We start from the raw sequence: 23,723 nt of genomic DNA on the forward strand, positions 1-23,723 counted from the left end.
GGAGATGTTTAACAAACTCAAGTGGCAGACTCTGCAAGAGAGGCGCTCTGCATTGTGGTGTAGCTTGCTCACCAGGTTTCGAGAGGGTGCGTTTCTGGATGAGGTATCGAATATATTGCTTCCCCCTACTTATACCTCCCGAAGAGATCACGAATGTAAAATTAGAGAGATTAGAGCGTGCCCGGAGGCTTTCAGACAGTCGTTCTTCCCGCGCACCATACGCGACTGGAACAGGAAAGGGAGGTAATGACAGTGGCACGTAAAGTGCCCTCCGCCACACACCGTTGGGTGGCTTGCGGAGTATAAATGTAGATGTAGATGTAGATGAATTTTTTTTCTTCTGCCTAAAGATAAATTACCTCTCCAAATTTCTCCTTGTTTTCTTTCACAGCTTGCTCAGTGTAAGGACTGAATAACTTCAGGGATAAACTACAAACTTCTCTTCTCAATTACTGCTTACTTTCTGTGTCCTTTGATTCTTCTAATTGCTGTCTGGTTTCCTTACAAGCTGTAAATAGCTGTTCACTCATTGTATTTTATCCCTGCTATCTTCAGAATTTCAAAGAGTATATTCCAGCCTACACTGTCAAAAGCTTTCTCTAAATATATATGAATGCTATAAATGTAGATTTGCCTTTCACCACTCTGTTTTCTAATTTAAGTTGTAGGGTCAGTATTGCCTTAAGTATTGCTAAATTTCTCTGGAATCCAACCTGACCTCCCCCAAGGTCAGTTTCTACTGGTTTTTCCATTCATCTGTAAATAATTTGTGACAATATTTTGCAAGCATGAGTTATTACGCTGATAGTTCCGTAATACATACAACTGTTGCACCTACCTTTTCTGGAATTTGAATTATTACATTCTTGAAGTTTAAGGGTATTTTGTCAGTCTCATATATCTTGCACACCAAGTGGAATATTTTCATCATAGCTGACTCTCCCAAGGAACTCAATAATTCAAAGGGAATATTGTCTAATGTAAAACTGAATGCAGTGCAAGAAACCTTGACAGCTTTCCTTTGTCTACAGAAAAACAGTAGACTTTTATCACAATTAGGGTATGCAGAATGAGAAGGTACTCTTCTTTCGGGAATTGGGTACCGATGTCTGGTAGATATACTGCATCCACTTTTATTGTGTGCTGCATGATAAGAAGTGGAGAAGGAAGTGATAGGGATGAGACTAGGGACTCTATTTTGTCAATGATATGGAAAATTTCATGTTTGTTATGACTGCAACAGAACCACCACCACAACAAGGATATTATATAATTTACTGTGGACACCCTGACAACACATCCAAGGTGTGTAGTAATGCTAAAGCCACAGTATTTCCTGTTTAACTCGGAAGTGCTAAAGCTGCAGTATAATAGAATCTTGGCCAATTAAGTGAGTGAGTGTGCTGAGATGAATCAAGTCTGTACCAGTGATTCCCATTCTCTTGCTGTTCCCCCCCCCCCCCTCCCTCCCCACCCTAATCTCCCAACTACCCCCTTGTGAAAGCCTATGTGATGACCTGCCTTTTTAAGATGTGTAGTTTCCTGCAGGACAGTATGCATGAATATTGTGTCATTCAAGACTGGACTGTAATGCTACATTGCTCCTTTTGGATAAGTTGTGAAAGGGGAAAGACATTTTAGTTGTTAATCATAAGGTCATTGTATTACTGCAGCTGCTAAGTCTTCTGGTGGGAGGGGGTAGGGGAGTTATTTGAAGAAAGAAATTAGAATAACGACCATATTAGGAAAAGCATAGATTACTGAGAGCTGATGTTGAGTCACAAAGAGGCACAATAAAAAGAATGCTACACATTGAAGCCTTTTGGCCAAAAACTCATAGGTGGGTTATTACCTCCAAGTAAGTGGGACAAGAGCAAGTCATTAATGCTTATTTTTCCTTGGGCAGGTCAGGTGTAGAAGAGTGGATACCTGAATTCAAAATGGTTAGTGTATACTGCCAGGAATACTCTACTTAGTGATGCATGCAGTTACAGTCATGCAGAAAACATCAAGTTGTAAAGTTTGTGTTTGATGGAAGACTGTTCGACACAGAGGAAAAGAAACCAACACACTGATGTGTGTACATTTTAAGGCACCACATATAAAAATAATCTGCATTTATACCTGTTACACCCTTTATATAAGAGAGAGAGAGAGAGAGACAGACAGACAGAGAGGAGACAAGGAGGAGGAGGAGGAGTCAAATGTAGAACATTGATAAGAACTCTGTCACCTTCAGTCCTGAAATAATGACAGTGTGAGAAATAAAAAGGATTGCACAATCAAGGAAAAGAGAAAGAGAGAGAGAAAAAGGGAGTTTGGGATCAAGATGGGATGAGGTGAAAGACTGTTTGGTGTAGCAGGCACTAAGTTCCCTTGAGTCATACTGTAGAGGACTTTCAGAAACTGGATGCTGAATGTCCCAAAGGCAGGCAGTTCTATGCCCATTCATGCACTCAGGCAGATTAGGAGACGTCATTCCTATGACACATACATAAAAAATTCCACCAATAAGATGAAAGCCATATGGAATATTGTAAGGAAGGAAACTGCAGCAGAACAGACAGATTTCTATAATATTAACTGCCTATTGGAGAAGTCAGCTGTGATAACTGAACCTACAAAAATTCCAAATAAATTCAATTCCTACTTTACACAGACAGTTGAACATCTTATAAATCAAAATTTACAGTGTACTCACAGAAATCAATCCAGATGTGCTGTAAATAAAAACTATTTTTCTATACCCCACCAATGAAAAGGAAATACTTGCTATAATCAAGGAACTGAAGCCTAAATTCTCTGTTGGTACTGACAATATCCCACACTACATCTTGAAGAAATGTGCTCCCCTCATAGCCAGGCCACTTGTTGATGTCTGTAACTGTTCTCTACCACAGACAAATTGAAGACAGCAAAAGTAAAACCTCTGTTCAAGGAAGGGATAAAAACAGAAGTATCAAACTACAGGCCTATTTTGCTACTATCCAGTTTTTCCAAAATAATTGAAAAACTCTGTTGTTAAAGACTAATCAATTTTATAGAAAAAAAATAATTACTTCTCAAATACACAACACGGATTCTAGAAATTAAATCTACTGAGACTGCTATTTTTGCATTCCTAAATGAAGCCTTAAATGCAATGGACAGCAAAGCAATCTCAGCCATATTTCTAGACTCTCTAAAGCATTTGATGTCATCAATCACAACATCTTACTTAAGAAACTTGAATCTGTAGGTATTAGGGCCTATGAATAGATCAAATCATATCTCCAAAATAGAGAGCAAGTAGTTGAGCTTGCTATCCAAGAAGGGAACAAGATAAAGTCCTACTGCTCAGGGAAGCAGAGCATTAAGTATGGTGAACCACAAGGCTCCATTCTAGGACCAATTTCTGTTTCTACTCTTTGTAAATGACTTGGAACCAACCAGTCCATGCCATAATTACAAAAAATTCGCAGATGATACAAATGTGAAAATAAAAGGAAGGACCGTAGAAGAATCACTGCATGAGATTAAAATGTGTACCACCCACATTATAGACTGGTTTTCTGGAAACAACTTAGTGATAAACACAGAAAAAATAGTTACAATGCACTAACACACGGTGCAAAATAAATGGCCACTAACACCAGATGTAGAGTTGAAACTTCCAGGCAGATTAAAACTGTGTGCCGGACAGAGACTCGAACTCGGGACCTTTGCCTTTTGCGGGCAAGTGCTCTACCAACTGAGCTACCCAAGCATGACTCAAGCCCCATCCACACAGCTTTACTTCTGCCAGTATAGGAGTGCTAGTTCTGCAGGTTTCGCAGGAGAGCTTCTGTAAAGTTTGGAAGGTAGGAGACGAGATACTGGCAGAAGTAAAGCTGTGAGCATGGGGCGTGAGTCATGCTTGGGTAGCTCAGTTGGTAGAGCACTTGCCCGCGAAAGGCAAAGTTCCTGAATTCGAGACTTGGTCCAGCACACAGTTTTAATGTGCCAGGAAGTTTCATATCAGCACACACTCCACTGCAGAGTGAAAATCTCATTCTAGATGTAGAGTTGTTAATCAGAACCCTTGAAAATGTAAGCTCTACAAAATTTATTGGAACATGATCCAAGAAGATCCAAGATGGATCCAACATGCAAAATACATTACAAAGAAATTGAATAACATTTGTTACACTATCAAAATTCTTTCTGGTTGCACAGCAGAAGAGACACTAATGAATGTATACTTTGCCCAAGCAGAATCGTTATTGTGATATGGCATAATCTTTTGGGGAAATGCATGTCATGAAAAGTTGTTTTATTTGCCAAGAAAGAATTGTAAGAGCCATAGAAAATGCTGCCGCAGGAAGCTCATGCAAGCTCTTATTTAAGAAACTTCACATCCTCCCACTACCAGGTTTATATATCTTACAAGCAATAGTATTTGTTAGGAAAATCATAAAAAATAGCAGCAGTCTTGTATCGACTAAACAGAGTATCCTTCGGTATAACACGAGGAGAAAGCAGGATATACATGTTCAACATGCATAAACAACACAAAAACAGAATAGACCACTGCAAATAGAGAATAGACTGTACAACAAGCTATCTAATAACATTACAACAATAAAAGACACTTCAAAATATAAAACTGCTGTCCATAAATATTTATTGCAAAAGTGTTGTTATAATGTAGATGAATATCTTGAAACATAAAAATTTGTTCTGTCCATGTTCTGTACTTTGTATGTAAACCTGAACATCTTAATACAGAAGTGTGTCACCTTTACAGTTTCACTTTAGTAATGGATTTTTAAATTAATGTGGTACTTTTGAATTTCCATGTTATTTGCTTATATGTTTCTTTCCCTTAATAATGTGAACTTATTTAGAAATAGTGTGCAATTCTGAATCTTTCACAAAATATTCACCTATGCACTTTTCTGTTCCTTGGCATTACACATGTATTATATGAACACTTGTATCATTATAAGCTCACTGCCATAATCATTTTAACCATGTATCATCTCATCTCCATTTTTGACTTGTCCTATATCATCATGTGCTTTTCTGCACACAATATATGATCTACAGGATTAATAAAATTATAATTACAATAAATAAAATAATATACACTTTGGTTGATAAACAACAGGTGTTATTTTGCAAGTTGTTGTTCTTTTGATGTTAGGGGATTTACTGCAGTAGCCACCAGAAAAATCGTGGGAGGCGCACATTGGCACGGCGCGTCACAGACAGTAGTTGCTGCAAGTAAAGTTCCGTCCACCAGAGGGCACACGAGAATTCGGCCACGCCCTCTGCTGGCGGAACAACAACAACTCAGGCATGGGCCGTGCCCAGTCAGTTTTACATCGGGCATGCCTAGCAGACAGTTCCCGGTCTACACTATGTGAAGTGCAATGGACAATATGAATCGTGTTAATACACAGTTGGCGATGAGTAGGGTCGTTCTTTCATGTGTTGTGTCATTGTTCTGGTTTCGCAGCTTATCCACGGCATGGAGGATTTAGTGCGGGTCTTGGTTGAGCAGCAGACAGAGCTCATGGCAACCATGAAACAAGTGCTTCCGGCGTTGCTCTCCATGCAGTCTGCTCCAGCGCTGTTCCCTCTTCCCTTTCCCCCATATGACGAGACGGTGGAGGATTGGGACGCATATGAACATTGCCTTCGGCAGCATTTCCAGGCATTTCATGTTGCCGATGCGGAGGTATGTCGTGCTCTTTTCTTGTCTTGGATATCTCCCTCACTGTATCAAGTTTTGCGGCAGCTAGCGCCATTGCAGAAACCCGTGTCCTTGTCTTTTGACGTATTGTGTTCATTGCTGTCTTCATATTATCGCCACCGCACGCATGTTGTGGCACCTAGGATTGAGTTCTATCAATGCAAGAAACAGCCCCATCAGTCTTACCGGGCGTAGGCCGCTACCCTGCACGGTCTTAGTTGCAAGTGTCATTTTGTCACGGAGCAGTTGCGAGAGTCGTATGCCCACGTTATGGTGTGAGACGTCATTGTTCGTTGAGCCCCTTGAGGAAGTCCTGTCCATTGCTCAATCGTATGAAGTCTCTCATGCCGCAGGTCAACAGTTGGAAGCGTGGTGCGATGTTGCGGTGGTTCAGCGCACCGTGGCTGCGTCCACTGCATCCGGGGTGGACGACGTGCGAGCGGTACAATCCGGCCATTATGGCCGCTCCCACACGACGCATAAACAGAGTTCCGGTCGCCGGCCCCTGTTACTGCCCTGTGCATCATGCTATATACATCATGATCAGTTAGAGTGCCCCCAGCGTTGGGCCGTTTGTCACAAATGTAATAAAAAAGGATATGTTGCTAAAGTTTGCTGCTCAGCCTCAAAAGAATCGAAGGAGGCAGGTACAGAGGACATGGACGTTGACATTCGGGAAGTTTCATTGGGCCAGGCTCCCGACACATTGGCACACAAACTCTTTATCGAGGTGTTGGTTCAGTCGTGCAGATTACAACTGCAAGTAGATACGGGGGCGGCAGTTTCCTTCTTGAATGCACAAACTTACTCCGACCTTCAGTCGCCCCCATTGGTGCCAGTTTACCGGCGTCTCTGCAGTTATGGTAAACAGTTCATTCCCCTACTGGGTCAATTCACTACCAACGTTACTTACAAATCAGTCACTCGGTCTCTTACTTTTATTGTTGTCAGTGATGCGAGCTCCGCTAACCTTTTTGAATTGGATGCTTTTCAAGCTTTCGGCTTTTCTATTGCAGACACCATACAGTTGGTCTCCAAAGATGTTCCCTATCAATCATCGGAATCTTTGACCTCTGACTTTAAGGATATCTTCGAGGAGGGCCTGGGGCATGTTTCAGGCTTAGAACCTCACTTATTGTTGAAGGCGTTGGCTCGCCCGCATTTTATATGCGTGAGGCAGATCCCCTTGGCTCTCCGGCCTCAGGTAAAAGCAGAGCTAGACTGGCTGACAGCCCTCGGGGTTGTTCTTCTCATTTCTTCTAGTGAGTGGGCTTCGCCCCTCGTTATTGTCAGGAAACCCTCATGAAAATTATGTCTTTGTGGCTATTTCAAGGCCACCATTAATTCCCAATTGGTGGTGGACACCTATCCCTTGCCTCGTTCTGATGAATTGTTCTCCGACGTGGCGGGAGGCCAATATTTTTCGAAAATCAATCTTTCGGAGGCTTATCATCAGATATCACTTGATGAGGACTCCAAATGGCTGGCAGTCCTCAACACCCCATTTGGCCTTTACCAATACCAGCGGTTGGCCTTCGGAATATCTAGTGGCCCGGCAATATTTCAGCGTTATCTTGAGTACGTCATGTCGACGATCCCTCATTGTATTAATTACCTGGACGACATAATTGTCACAGGCCACAGCATGAAGGAACACTTGCCAACCTTCAAACCCTCTTTCTCAAGTTCAGGTATGTGGACCTGCGTTGCAAGCTGCTTAATTCGAACTTCTTCCAACCGTCCATTGAGTATGTGGGCTACACCATCTCTCACCATGGCATCCAGCCGCTAGGAAGTTTGGTCCAAGGTATCATCGACCTTCTGCGGCCCGCTTCGCTGAAGGAGTTACAAGCTTTTTTAGGCAAAATTGCCTATTACCACCAGCTCATTCCCAGGGCTTCCACCATAGCCCGACCCCTGTACTGCCTTCTGCACAAGGGTGTTCCTTTTGATTGGTCGCCTGCATGCGAGCAAGCGTTCACCTCCTTGAAGGGCCTCCTCACATCAGCGCCTTGTTTGGCTACTTTTGACCCCAATAAGCCGTCGGTCCTAGCTACAGATGCTTCACAGTATGGGGTGGGGGCGGTCCTGGCCCATCGCAATGCGGATGGCTCCGAGCAGCCACTGGCGTTTGCGTCTAAAACTCTTAGTCCTGTGCAGGCCCATTACTCCCAGGTAAAAAAAAAGAGGCTTTGGCCATTGTCTACACTGTTACCAAGTTTCACCCTTTCTTGTATGGCATGAAGTTTCAGTTAATCACTGACCGTAAGCCATTAATATCGTTATTTGGCACCATGTCGCTGATTCTGGATAGGGCGGCCCACAGACTGCAGCGCTGGGTCTTGTTCCTCTGTAAGTACCATTATGACATTCATTTTCGCCCTACTGGACAGCATGCCAACGCCGACGCTCTTTCCCGTCTTCCAGTGGGCCTGGATCCCAAGTTCGATCGGGAGGAGATTATGTGTTTTCATAGCGGTTGATGGCTTCTCGATCACTAGTTCTAGAGTCGCCAGGGAAACGGCAGCTGACCTGGTTCTCCGGCAAGTAGTTCGCCTCGTTCAGCAGGGGTGGTCGTCCCGACCTCCAGGCCAGGCCTCAGACCCTCTTCGTAATTATTTTGTTCTACGAGACTGCCTCTCAGTCTTGGAAGGAGTTCTCCTTCTGGCTACCGATGATACAGCTCCTCCTGTAGCTGTTCAAGCAAGTTTGCAAAGGGAGGTCCTCACATTATTACATGAGGGGCACTGTGGTGTCTCCCGTACTAAACCCTTGGCTTGCAGACATGTGTACTGGCCCGGTATTGACAGGGAAATTGAGCACTTGGTGGCTGCCTGTTCCCAGTGTGCGAGCCAACAGGCATCTCCCAGGTCAGCGTTCTCTTCATGGCCGCCTGCAACCCAGGTATGGGAATGTGTTCACATAGGTTTCACAATGGCTTTTGGCTAACTGTCCTTGATGCTTATTCCCGATTTCCATATGTGGTTTGCTGCTCCTCAACCACTTCAGAAGTTGCAATCGAGGCACTCGCTAAGATCTTTTCTGTGGAAGGTCTGCCAGTCGCCCTGGTATCGGACAATGGACCTCAGTTTATTTCGCAGACCTTCCAGGATTTTTTTAGGCGCTTCGGTATTCGGCACGTTTACTCTCTCCCCTTTCATCCACAATCGAATGGGGAAGCGGAGTGCATGGTGCACACATTTGAGACGCAGATGAAAAAGTATGTGCACGAATTTCCTGTGGAGAAGGTGTTGACATTTTTCCTGTCGGCATACCGGACCACACCGATGGGAGAACGCAGCCCCGCAGAGCTCCTCCATGGGCGCCAACTAGGACACTGCTGCACCTCCTCCGGCCTGGTCCTCACCAGTCTTCGCAAAACGGGGTACCCGGCTTTCCACTGGGTATTTCCATCTGGGCACGTGGGTTTGATCGCAATCTACATTGGATACCCGTGGTGGTCCTGCACCGCATTGGCCCCCGGCTCTATACCTTGCAGGTGGGGGACCGGGAGGTACGTCATCACCAAAATCAGCTACGTCCATGTTTGGGCACCAACCCTCCGACCCCTCAGGCACCAGCTTCCCCATTGCCGGCAACCGTGTTGTTTTCTCAGGGGACGCTACCACCCCTCCCACCTGTGACTCCGCCACACTGCGATGGTTCTCAGCCTTGGCGGCCTTCAGTAGCTCCAGCACCGGCATCACCATTGTTAGAGATGCCCCAGAGAGAGCCAGTCCCCCTCGCAGGCTTGGTTTCTCAGGAGGGTGGTTCACCTGTGGTCGTGCCTTCTTCCCCATCGAACCTGCCACTGGGTCTTGTCCGTCCCGCAGTGGGACGGGATCCGGAGTTCGACAGCTTGTCGCCTGTTCTGTTCTGGGCTCTGGTGGTGGGACGATGGGGGCCTCTTCATGTGGGTCACTTCCAACCATATTCGAAGGTTCTGGCTCGAGATTTGGCAGATCCCCCCGACTCCAGCATTCCAATGGATGTGGAGGTCATCACTACTGCATGATGCTCCACCTTCCGACGCAGTGGATCACAGTGGCTTCACCCCCCGAAGGAGGAGGAGTGCAGTAGCCACCAGAAAGATCACGGGAGGTGCATATCGGCACAGCGCGTCACTGACAGTAGTTGCTGCAAGTAAAGTCCCGTCCACCAGAGGACACATGAGAATTCATCCGCGCCCTGTGCTGGCGGAACAACAAAAACTCAGGCAGCACGGGCCGTGACCAGTCAATTTTACATCGGGCATGCCTAGCAGACAGTTCCCGGTGTACACTATGTGACGTGCAACGGACAACATGAATCGTGTTAATACATTTACTATTGCTGGAGTTGGAGTAAGTGGTAGTTGGAGTGTACACGGTGCAGATTTTACAGGGTGGATTATTGCAGCTGTAAGAATCTATGGTGGGGGTAATAGTTTAGGAATCTCATGTGTTTAATTAGGATGTTATCAAGGTTAGGAGAGTGACAGAAGGCAACAGTGGTGCTAGGATGAGATAGTCACAAAGAGAGGATGTCATTCCAGTGCTTGACTTCAGAAAGTCATACTCTTGATGGAGTAATGTGTTGAGGCATTCAGGGCCTGGATGATACTACGTGACAAAATGGGCATCGTTCTGAGTTGTTTGGAAGTGACAGCTGTATTAGTCATTGGGTGAGAGGAGGGAACATGGTTCCTGTCAGTCTTTCTGCTGCAATTTCTGTTTTTACAGTTGCTGAAGAGATGATTTTCATCTAGCTTATAGTGTTTATTCCTTCAGAAGATAATACTGCACCAGAAGGCACTTTCTGTTCATAGTTGGAGTAAAGACTGAGTTGTCCTCCCAATGGCAAATTTTTAGAAATAATTGATCAGTTTTTACCTCTCAAAAGCATCACATCAAACATTTCCATATGTGCATGTTACTTGATTTGCTTTCATCTTTAAGGTGAATGGTGATCTCTGTTGCAGTTGTGTGCATTATGTAGTTAATTTTTGTTGTCATTTGAATGGTATAATTAAAAAACTATTCAATAGTATTTCACAACTTTGCAAGGAAAATATTCCCTCTGCATGTACAGTACAGCCACCTTACAGAATGTATTTCTTTGTCCAGGTACTTTGGAAAACTGTGAAGAAACTGGTGCAGCTTCTCAAATAAATGAAAAGCCAAAATCATCCTCCAAAAAGAATAACAGTAAGTAGAGGAAGTGCTGAGAGTATTCTCACACACAACTATTTTAGTATCTATGTATGATTAGCATTCACTTCTTAATTTGACTGAGCATTGAAATACATGGTAATAAACTGCATTTGGTTAAACTGTGCAGAAAGCCTTGCAAAATATTTTAAAATCTGATACATTACCTTCTTTAATACTTCCTGTATATTACTTACTTACTTACTCACTGGTCATACCAGACTCGAGAGTCCATTACCGCAGCAACATATTTTCGCCACCTGTCCCTGTCTTGGGCTATTTCCTTCCATTCACCTCCAATACCTAGGCTCCTTAAATCAGACTTCACATTGTCCTCCCATCTATGCCTCGGTCTCCCCACAGGACATTTTTCCTCTAAGTGCCCCACCAGTACTCTGTGCGCTGCCCTGCCCTCATCCATTCGAGCTACGTGACCCGCCCATCGCAGCCTACGTGATTTAATAATACTGATTATGTCAGGGCTTGAATAGAGTTCATGAAGCTCTTCATTATGCAGTTTTCGCCACTCTCCACTAATGTCATCCCTTTTTGCTCCGAAAATTTTCCTCAAAATTTTGTTTTCAAATACTCGAAACGGCTTTTCATTTTGCACAGTGAGAGACCAAGTCTCACACCCATACAGCATAACTGGTAGAATAATAGTTTTGTATATTCTAATCTTTAAATTCCTACACAATATCTGTGATGAAAGTAATCTATTCAGTGAGAAGTAGCACGCATTTCCTGCCCGTAATCTCTTCTTCAGTTCGGATTCAATCTCATTTCTCGAAGTGATGTCCATGCCTAGATACTTAAATGTGTTCACTTTTTCAAACTGCATGTCTCCAACTCTTAACATTTCCTGATCTACTGCTGTTGGCATTCTAGTAGTAACCAGGTATTTAGTTTTGTCTTCACTTATCCTTAGACCTACATCTTCACTAGCCTTGATTAACGCATTCGCATTTGCTGTTACAGATTCTTTCCTATCGCTAATGATGTTTAGATCATCTGCATACCCTAATATCTTAATGTATCCATTTAACTCCATACCCTCTGAATTATCTGCTGCCATTCGTACAATATATTGTAGGACTAAATTAAAAGGTAGCAGAGACAGGGCATCTGTCTGTTCTTTATTACGAATTCTTCTGACTCCAATCTCCACATGCGTACTCTACCTTTTGTGTTTTTCAAACTCGCTTCTATAAGTCTAACATACTTCTTTGTTATTCCAAGTTCCAAAAGAATTCTGTACAATTTTGATTGCAATACTGAATCATATGCTTTTGTAAAATCTATGAAAAGATTATGAACTGGTTTATTGTATTCCCATTTCTTTTCCAAAATTTGACGCAGGGTGAATATTTGGTCTATAGTTGATCTGTTCCTCCGAAAGCCAGCTTGGTAATCCCCCACAATTTCATCTGCATATGGTGTAAGCCTGCTTAGCAGAATATTCGAGAAAATTTTGGAATATACTGGTAATAGCGATATCCCTCTATAATTACTACAATCCATTTTGTCAGCCTTCTTAAAAATTGGGATCTGTATTGACTCCTGCCACTCTTCAGGTATCATCTCTGAGTTCCATACTTTAGTTATCACTTTTTGAACTACTTCCACCAATTTCTGTCCCCCATTTTTAACTAATTCTGCAGTTATGCAATCTGATCCTGGCGCTTTATGGTTTTTCAATTTGTTGATTGCATCTCTTACTTCCTTTAACGTTGGCTCAGGTACCTGGGGTTTTGCTGTATGTATTTCGTACGCCTGCTCATTTCCTGCTTCCTGGTGTACATTTAATAGATGTTCAAAATGCGCCCTCCATTTACTTAATATAGCACTGGGGTCTGTCAGTATTCCCCCAGCATCCTCCTGAAATGCATTTGTCCTAGCCCTAAAGCCCTTCCTATACCCATTTATGTCTAGGTAAAGTTCCCTAATGTTTTTTGTTTTACTGTTTGTTTCCATTTTTGTAATTTGATTGTTCAAATAATCTCTCTTCTTTGCCCGTAGCCTACGACCAACTTCCCTTCTCAAGTTCAAGAACTCCTCTCGTTTTCTGTCTCCCATTATATCCCAATCTAATCGTGCTTTTCTCCTTTCCTCTACCAATTTCTTGCATTCCTCATCAAACCACGGTTTCCTCCTGTTCTTCTTAATTGTACCTATTGTGACCTTCGCTGCCTCTTTGATATTATTCCTCACAGTGATCCACTGTTTATTTACATTCTCGTCTTGGTCTTCGTGTGTCCTGAGAGCATCAAACCTATTTGAAATTTCTATCATGTACCTTCTTCTAAAGTTTTCATCATTTAGCTTGTCAGTGTCGAACCTAACAAGTTCTGCATTGTGACACCTTGATATTGCTGTAGATAGCCGTTGGTGAACTTTGGCAACTACAAGAAAATGATCAGAATCGCAGTCTGCTCCCCTGAAAGTCCTAACATTTTCTATACTAGTGTGCCATCTCCGATCTACAAGAACATGATCAATTTGGTTTCGGGTGTGTCCATCCGGAGAGACCCAAGTTGCTTTATGAATGTCCTTCCTTTTGAAATATGTGCTCTAAACAATCATGTCTTTTGAAACAGCAGAATTAACCACCCTTGTGTCATTATCATTCGAAATGTTATGCAAACTTTCTTTCCCAATTGTAGGCCGGAATGCTTCCTCCTTCCCTATCTTTGCATTAAAATCATCTATGATTAATTTTGTATCATACAAGGAGAACTCATCCCACAGTTGATCTAGTTCTTCATAAAAACCGTCTTTAACAACCTCTTCAGTGTCCTCAGTTGGTGCGTGTGCATTAATTACTACTAGTCTATTCCACCTGCCGGACAACACTATAACTGATAGTTGGTCACTAATGAACCTTATATCTCTGATTGCGTGAAGCACTTTTCTCTGTACTGTGAAACCTGTTCCGAAACTGTGAGCTTCCGCACCTCCATAGAAAAATGTGTAGTTATCCCTCTTTATGCTACCCTCCCCCTGCCACCGAGTTTCTTGAATATCTGTAATGTCTACATCGTATCTATCTAATTCGTTTAGTAATGTCTGGAACGTTCCTGACCTGTTCAAACTTTTAATGTTCCATGTTCCCAACCTGAAAGTTCCTTTTGGCCTGAATCTCTTAGAAGTAGGTTCCGCCCGGAGATCCGAATGGGAACCTAGTTTACCTCTGGAATATTTTACTTCAAAGGGACCCATGCCCATTAATGTTGCTGATTCTTGATGAATAGATTCGATAGTAAGAGAAGAAGAAACAGGGATGATTCATCATGCCATCGCCTGCTCCCCACTGGCTGTCCGCGACTGCTTATTTATTTGAATCCGCAGCTACCCTTCATATCTGAAGGCCGTATTCCCTATCCGCAACCTGGGGACGCGCTGTGCCGTGGTGGTAGGGGCCCACGAGACAGAATACTTCTTGTATACATGAGGCAAAAATATTCTTTTGGCTGAAGGAGTTGATTAAATTTAATGTCCGACTCCAGTGAATTACTCAAAGAAATAGAGACTGAAATTTTGTGGGAATGTGAAAATTCAGGGCCAATAGAACACATCTTATTATTTAAGTATCAAAATATATGTTAGTGATCCTGTTGACAAAAATATTATAATGAAAATTCCTTGGTGGTAACCATAAACAAAAATGAGGAAGGATAACCACTCACTTGCAGCTGTGGAAGTCGGTGAAGTTGCCATTGGAGCCATAAGCCAGTAATTACGACACGCAAGTCACTCGCACACCATGCAGCGTGTACTACAACGCTCGGCCGAGGCACCTGATAGCTCAGTCGGTAGATAATTAATTAATTAACACATTGTGTTATGTAAGGTCCACCATGAAGAAGAAGCTTCAGGGATGTGGAACAAGACAAGTTATACATTAACAGGCAGAAACAGACACTAGTTGCTACTTCTGCACTGTATACAACAACAAACTGTGATTAGCACTACTTTAGTCAAATTGATAATCACTTCTATATTACTTTATATACGGTAACTGAAAATTCATGCACATCAGCCTGAAGAAATGAAATAAATTGGATAATGATGCCTTGCTACACAACTATCCACTGTAGTTTCCAAGAAAATAGGGCTCACTGTTTGAAGACACAATACAGCACACCACATTCCAATTTTCTGTCAGTTTTCATGAAAGAGAAGTGGATTTTTGGTTGATTTAATTCTTATATTTTGAGTATTCACATACATACAAGCCAAAACCATGGCTCATCAGTGAAGAAACACATCCAGTTCTGCGATTCTGAGGATGCCAACAAATTACCAAAACAGCGTACAGTACGCTAGATGCAGACACCTTCAATTCCAGCACACTACAAACATGATACACAAAAAATTTTAACTTTCACATAGCACTGCCATAACAAACCTGGGATTGGACAATAATCTCTCCAAACTTTTTGAGAGCAAATGCAGCATCACATACCTCACCTGAACGACTTCAGCATTCTCCACCACGGCCAGTCTTCTTATTCTCTTCTTGTCTGTGATTGATCTGCATTCAGGGAAATTAATGACAGTATTGTTGAATTGTTTGACATATGGTATCTCAATATTTCACATGAAGCTTTCAGCCTGTAAGGCCTTCGTCAAAAATAGATGACACACACACACACACACACACACACACACACACACACACACACACACACTCTTACACAAACACGCACAAGCAGCAGTTCCGGTGCACAATGGGACTGGTGACTGGGTGGGGGTAAGGAGGAGGCTGGAGCAAGGAGGGGGAGGGATGGTAGGGTAGCAGCCCAGATCACGTAAGAAACAGATTGACCGTCCTTACGGCGGAACAGGCAACCGTAAAAATAGTTTTCCCGTCGGTCAACAGATGTCACAGGCGACGCTACAATGCTAACTGACCTGTCCATGTCGCGGAATTGGCAACGCTGTATCTTCGGTGACGTGAATGACGCTGATTTGTGTTCGGCTAGAGCGCCGTGCGTAAATGCATTCGTCACACAGCTCACTGTAGACCATGATCGGCTATGGTTTTTCCCGAGTTTTCAATCGAAGAATGTAGATTAGCTCCTGTAATTCCACAAACCAAGTTTATTTCTACTGTAGGGATACTTCTCACAATCATATGCGAAATCAAAAGTAATACACAATCTGCTCTCGCGCAGACATGTTACTATAAGCAGTGTTGTTTTCGAGTGAAAGCTGTGTGAGGATTATTAGCGCACAGATAAAAAAAAAATTAAAATAGGCAGCGTCTATAGTTTGCATGCTATGCTCGTTCTCTTCTATCCTCCTCCCTTCATTCCAGTATAAACGTTTGTTCACATGTATAATCGAATGGCACTGAACATTGGCGAATTATCTATGAATACTCATTTGCAGCAGTGTAAACGAGGTTTTACACTCGTTCACTCTAGTATATACCAGGATATAGAGGGACCGATGACCTAGCAGTTAGATGACGTATATTATTCATTTATTTCACTGTTGTGATCTCAGTTCTAGAGCCATTTTCAAGTACTAAGGGAAAGGTCTTGTAAGGTAATGCTTCTTAAATTGTTTACCAAATGCTACCACACTATGCTTTGCGTTTGCTATCCATATCTTATATTGGTTTCAGTTTCACATTGCACACAAAAATGCCTCTACAGCCAAAATTACGATAGTGAAGTGAATAAACAGTTTAAAAAAAGTCCAAATCGCAGCAAAGATTTCATTTAAAAATGATATGATATGATTCTTGTACAGGAAGGGCTGCCATGTTATATCAGAATATAAGATCGACAAAATTTAGATAGGATCGAATGCTTAGGGATCTTTATTAATTCATACTCGTAACTAATTTATAGATTTACCTGAATTTAAAATCCACTCGCGTAATCTTTCTTTATTTTGGACGGGAATCTGAACATTTTCAGTTCAGGATTTGTTCGTCTACTCCTTCCACAGTTGATATACTCGCAGGCCCTCGGCATGACGACTTGATCCACTACCACCGGTATGTCAGGAACAGCTGTACTTCACAGACGCCAAATAGTGGAAAGCTGCACGCGTTTGGCCGATGTTGCCACATATTTCACAGAACGGAGTGCCATCTAGTGGTTGATTCCACAAGTAAGGGTGTGAAGCTGCTGCCGCCTGGTGGCCGTTCCCTGACAAGGGTTGCCTGCTAGACCAAGCGATTGGGCAATCTGTTTCTTACGTGATCTGGGGTAGCAGTGGCGGACAATGCAGTGCTGTTGGGGAGCACACAGGGACGAGGTAGAGAGAGGGTAGGGCAGCTATGTGCAGTCAGGAGGTTAGATGGAGGGCAGAGGAGAGGTGGGGAGGGAGTGGCGTAGTGGAAAAGGAGAGAAGTAAAAAGTGTGGGTGTGGTGGTGGGGTGAGGGTTGTATAGTGCTGGAATCGGAAGAGGGAGGCTGGAAGATGGGTGAGGACAATGACCAATGAAGATTGAGGGCAGGAGGGTTATGGGAACATAGGATATATTGCAGGGAAAATTTCCACCTGCACAGTTTAGAAAAGTTGGTGTTGGTGGGAAGGATCCATATGGCACAGGGTGTGAAGCAGTCATTGAAATGAAGGACATCTTGTTTGGCAGAGTGCTCAGCAACCGCGTGGTCCACTTGTTTCTTGATCACAGTGGCCATCCATATGGACAGACAGCTTGTTGTTTGTCATGCTCACGTACAGTGCAGCACAGTGGTTGCAGCTTAGCTTGCAGATCACATGACTGGTTTCACAGGTAGTCCTGCCTTTGATGTGATAGGTAATGTTTGTGACTGGACTAGAGTAGGTGGTGGTGGGAGGTTGTATGGGACAGGTCTTGCATACAGGTCTATTACAGAGGTATGACCCATGAGGTAAGAGTCCAGGAGCAGGGGTTGCGTAGGATTGGATGAGTATATTGTCGCTGAATACCATTGTGAGAGGGGTGGGCAGGATATTTTTCATTTCAGGGCATGATGAGAGGTTGTCGAAACCCTGGTGGAGGATGTAATTCAGTTGCTCCAGTCCTGGGTGGTAATGAGTTACAAGGGGAATGTTTCACTGTGCCTGGACAGTGGGACTTTGGGAGGTGTTGGGAGACTGGAAAAATAAGGCACGGTAAATTAGTTCTTGTACAAGGTAGGGAGGATAATTACGGTCTCTGAAGGCATCGGTGAGATGCTTGCTATATTTAGAGAGGGACCACTTGTCACTGCAGATGCAAAAACCATGGGACAGAGGTACTGATGCAGTCATCTTTGAAGTAGATTCAACATCTAGGCAGGTGGATTGTTCGGTTAAGTAGGAACACGTGAAGCAAATTGGGGAGAAGTTATTGAGTTTGTGGAGGAATGTGAATAGGGTGTCCTCACCCTTGATCTAGTTTGCAAAGATGTCATCAATGAATCTAAACCAGGTGAGGTGTTTAGGATTCTGGGTGTATAGGAAGGATCCTCTAGATGGCCCATAAATAAGTTGGCATGGGACGGTGCCATGCTGGTGCCCATAGCCGTACCCTGGATTTGTTTGTATGTAACGCCTTCAAAGGAGAAGTAATTGTGGGTGAGGATATAGTTGGTCATGGCGAGTGGGAAGGAGGTAGTGGGTTTTGAATCCATCGGTTGAGAAAGGTAGTGTTCAATAGCAGTAAGGCCATGGGCATTAGGGATGTTAATGGAAAGGGAGATGGCCTCAGTAGTGATGCGTATGATAAAGGGACAGGAGCTGTGGAGGGTTGGCGGAGGAAATGGTTGGTATCTTTTTATATAGGAGGGTATGTTCCAGGTAATAGGTTGAAGGTGTTGGTCTACGACAGCAGAGATTCTCTCTGTGGGGGCACAATAACTGGCCACAATGGGGCATCCTTGGTGGTTGGCTTTATGGACTCTAGGAAGCATGTAGAAGGTAGGAGTGCGGGGAGTGTTATGGGCGGGCAGAAAGATGGACTCTGGGGTGAGGCTGTGGGATGGGCCTAAGGATTTGAAGAGTGACTGGAGATCGTGCTCGATATCTGGAATGGAGTCATTGTGGCAAGGTTTGTGGGTGGATGTATCTGACATCGGGGGAGTCATTCTGCCAGGAAAACCTTGCAGTTCAAATCCACAATGGTAGAGCCTTTGTCTGCAGCTGGGATTATAAGGTCAGGATCAGTTTATAGATCGTGAATTGTGGTTCTTTCTGTGGATGTAAGGTTAGTTTGCATGTTGAGGGATTTGGGGAATGATGGTGAGGCAAGGTTGGAGGTTAAGATATTCTGGAAAGTTAACAGGGAGTGACTTGGGGGCAGTGGGGGTGGATCATGATTGGATGGAGGAGTGAACTGAGTTAGGGCTCAACATTGGTCTTTGGTTAAGGGTGATTGGTAGGGCTGGTGGCAAAAAGTGTTTCCACTGTGGGGACTGGGAGAATGAGGGAAAGTCTTCAACAAGTGCTATGTGATTAAATTTAGGAGTGGGGCAAAATGTGAGGTCTTTGGAAAGAACTGATATTTCTGTGGGGCTAAGACTTCTGGAGGAAAGGTTCATGATAGTGTTTCGGGTCTGTTTAGAATCTGGATTCTGTGCGGTGGTGAGAGGGAGTTTGGGAGGGTACAGTAAATGAAGTAGTTCTGTGAGACAGGGTTTGTCAACTGTGAGGGGATGAGGAGGAGTTTTGGAGGTTGTTGTAGAGGTGGTGGACAGTGGCACTCCAAGGCAGGAGTAGAAAGTGAGCAGGGTGCAGAGCTTTTCGAGGTGGCATTGTGCATGTTGCTTTAGTTCGTGGAGGGCAAGAGTTTCAATATGTGTTATGGGTTCCAGGAATTTGGGATTGCGTAGCAGGAGAATTTTGCAGATGGAGAGAAAGTACTGCAAGTAGGTTTGGGCTTGGTTGGTATGGTTTTGCAGGACTATGTTGGTGAGTTCTAAGGATTGGTGGAATCTTAACATGTGGAGCTCATTGTGGAAGAAGGGGTCACAACTTGAGATGGGTAATTTGATGGTAAGGCCATTTGAGAGGAATCCATGAGCCAATCAACAATGCAGTAACAGTATGTGGGACTGGGTTCTGGCCAGGAATAAGGAAACTTTTCTGTATTGACACAGATGAAAGTAGCAAGGACCTGTATTGGTGGAAGAAAGGTGAAAAATTACCTAAATAACGTAAAATTATGTCCGAAAAATTTCTGAAAAATAAACCCAAATACATGGGAAAAACCATGAGAAGGATGAAACAGATGCAGCAGGGGGGAAGAAGATGAAATCTGAGGGAGTTGATGATAGCAAAAGGCGAAAACTCGCTAAAATTGGCGTGAAGTCACAATGAAATCAAAGAAAAGATATATGGATATGGGAAATAACATGTGAAAATACAGGAGAGTGGCACAGAGAGTGATGAAGTAAAAGATATAAGTTTAATGATATCAGTGGGAGTAATGTGGGACATAAGATGCTGCACTGACAATCAATGTGGTCTTGTAGCCATTCATTGCGCACGGCCGAGATGGTTGATACAGTGTGGCTCATATGTAGAACATGTAGAACGATTTGTAAGGTGACAAGAGAAACACAGGGAAGAAGAGAAAGAAGGATGGGCATTGAGTACAGTGATGCATTAGGAAATAGTAACAAAGGAAACAGCACTGGGTCAAGATTGAAGAAAAGTCATCAGGCGAAAATCAAACAATGGGAAATCCAGGATGGAATGCATCAATATTATGGAAAGGAAAGTTGCCACTTACCTCATAGTGGAGATGCTGAGTCGCAGATAGGCACAACATCTGCCTATCTGCAACTCAGCATCTCCACTATGTGGTGAGTGGCAACTTACCTTTTCATAATATTGTTGCATTCCATTTTGGACTTCCCATCATTTGATTTTCACATGAAGCACATTTACAACATGTGCATATGAACAACTGGCAAAATCCCATTGAATAATGAATGTCATTGCTCTTGGGAAAAGTCATATTTACTAATCAATAAACTGTGCACTACTACAAATGTTGTGTGACCTCTAACTGTTACATTGATATTTTCATTTGTTGTCAGCAATACCTGTATTGCTATCTTGCAGTGGCTGGTCTAATGAATGCAATGCAAATCCAGTTTACAGGCTCCTTTATTCTCATGTGTATGATTTGTCAGTTGTACTATATTTTTATACTAGACGAAAAACAACTACTCCTCCTCATATATTACTCAGTTGCTGTATTTATTTGATATTTCAAACCAAGCATTTATGTGATTTACACAGACATCTTTCAGCTCTGTATGTAATGGGAAAGTCAGTACCTATTTAATACAAGTATCAAAGAATGTAAAATCTGGGATCAAAAAACAGTATGAATTAGGATAGACTGCTGCTCACAACATAGATGGAATGTTGAGCAGCAGACAGGTATACAAAAACAAGCTTTGTGTGTGTGCATGTGCTTGTTTGTGTGTGTGTGTGTGTGTGTGTGTGTGTGTGTGTGTGTGTGTGTGTGTGTGTGCAGCCTTCTTTTAAATGTGTTTCTCCATTTGTCCTTTCCTCTATGTGAGGAGTTGCAATCTGTACTAATTCATGATGCTAATACAAGTATTAGAGTTATCCAGAATTTACAGCCTTTAGTCCAAGTAGTCTGATAAATTGTAGGAGGAGTGGCTAATGAGGTACTTGTTTTACTTTAGTTTTAAATAATTAGGAATTTTCAATTTCCTGCCTGGTGTTCCCCTATGTGCCAGATTATAAAACACCACTATGAATCCTAGAGAGAGCTGCAAAGTCTATATGGAAACCATCTCTACTTCTAGTATATGATTGTGAATTGCTGAGTTCATCCTAAATTCATTCTTGTTGGTGATCACAAATACCATTATGGAGTATATGTACTGACATATAAATGTAGACAATATTGCCCCTCACTGGACATCTAAACACTTATTATTATTATTATTATTAGTAGTAGTAGTTTTACTCATCCATAAATAACTTTTATGAGAATAGTTGTGGGGAAGTAAATGCTTTTGCTGTCTCATATAGCAACAGTGGTGAGTCAGTGGGAGAAAAGCACTTCCCTACTGTGCCTACCCCGCTTCAAGGTCAGGCTGAGCAAGCCTTCAATATATATTGTGGCAGACCAAGAGTTGCAATACTGTATAACACAAAAATTAAATATTGTTAGAATTTTATAATTTGTTCATAGAATAGTGTACAGTGATGTAGATGTAAGAAATACTAAGACTGAACAAAATTCACGTACAGTGCTTTTTTTCATAATTTCACAGTCAGTAAGGAAAAGATATACAAAACTGTAATTTTGAGAATATATGCATTTTGATATAAAAATATGAAGTAAAGGGTTTGCTACAATTATCTTCAATACTTTTTGATATTTTTAAAGAAATATGGATTTTGAACTAAAATGCATGAAAACGTAGTGGATTATCCTATACCTAGATACAAGCCAGAGCATTGAAAAAACTGCTTTATATCCTATATAAGAAGTATTGATGATGTACCAAATTACAGCACATTTAATGGATTTTACAAAGATACAGCAATAACAGAAGAAACAGTTTGGAGTGTAGAGCCCACACAAGGTTCCAATGAAAAACTTGTAGCAGTTATAATTAATAAGATATGAAAGTAAACGTAAAGTGAAATGTTCTTCAAGCATATATTTACAGCAGGAAAAGTTACAGAAGTCATACAATCTCAACTGGACAAGCTATTAATAATTTAGTGCGCAGAGTGGGAGGAATCTGAGAACAGAAAGGGGCGCTCTCATTTTAGTAGGAACCATTCCAGTTTGCCGGGAGAAAATAAAAAGCCTACAGCTATCCTTGTGATTTTATTTATTTTGTAGCTACCAGTTTTGGGGCTTCAGTGCGCCATTTTCAGGCTATAGTTGGTGCTGACGAGGTTTACATGATCCCTATACATACTGCATCAATGGCCAACATAACTGATTACACAGCAAACTGATTGGAGTGCTGACACCAAAGTTTTCAGATAGTCTGCATAATCAGTAATGTTGACCATTCATGCAGTATATATAGGGATCATGTAAACCTATTCAGCATCAACTATAGCCTGAAGATGGTGCACTGAAGTGCCGAAACTGGTAGCGACAAAATACATAAAATCACAAGGACGGCTGTAGGCAATTTATTTTCTCATAATAGTAAACGGCTGTCATCCCCAAGTCCTCATGTAAAAAGGATGGACATACAAAAAAATTCCATTTTGTTGTCCAATCTGCATGGAAATGAAGCTATATAAGCAGTCCCAGAATTGCCTTGTGGTTCATTTGCTCAGAGTATTTTGCCAGCAGTGTGTGTCATTATTGCCAGTGCTGAGCTCCACTGCAAAGTGCATTGTGATTTAACCTGAAACTGGAAACATGGGTCATTGGACAGCTATGTATGGAATGATTTGAGTGTGTTGAGAAACTTTAAAGTTATAAAACTGTCAGGAGTAACTTCCATGTGAATTGCCTTACTTGAAATGCCTCTTTCATTTCAGTCTAACATGGTTCATGTGTTGCCCATATTCTAAATCTGCATGGCAAGTGGAATAAAAATTTACCACTTTTAGGTGAACAACAAATATTACTTTGAATTATAGAACAATTAGTTACAAAAACAGAAATATGTGAGAGATGGAATTTTTAGGAGATTTAGGCTCTTAACTGTGCCAAATGGTGATTAGAGTAGTAAAAATTAACGTGCTTTATAAAAGATGTGCTTGGAAACAACTGACTTCCTTGAGTATTCTTTATTATTGAAGTAAGCAATCTTTTAATTTAGTGCTGTTATTTTCTTACTCACTTTTGAATTAGAGTGTGTGATATTATT

General features: G+C 42.3%; 1 protein-coding gene across 1 annotated transcript in view; it reads left to right on the forward strand.

Moving 5' to 3' along the window:
- Nucleotides 1-23,723, forward strand: part of LOC126465352 (sulfite oxidase-like) — a 162,471-nt gene that overhangs the window by 112,563 nt on the left and 26,185 nt on the right. The window contains exon 4 of the mRNA XM_050096300.1: nt 10,822-10,902. Coding sequence (XP_049952257.1) covers nt 10,822-10,902 — 81 coding nt within the window. The remainder of the gene's footprint in view (nt 1-10,821; nt 10,903-23,723) is intronic.

Source organism: Schistocerca serialis, chromosome 1 (genome assembly GCF_023864345.2).
Source record: "Schistocerca serialis cubense isolate TAMUIC-IGC-003099 chromosome 1, iqSchSeri2.2, whole genome shotgun sequence".
In the NCBI taxonomy this organism is placed as follows: Eukaryota; Metazoa; Arthropoda; class Insecta; order Orthoptera; family Acrididae; genus Schistocerca; species Schistocerca serialis.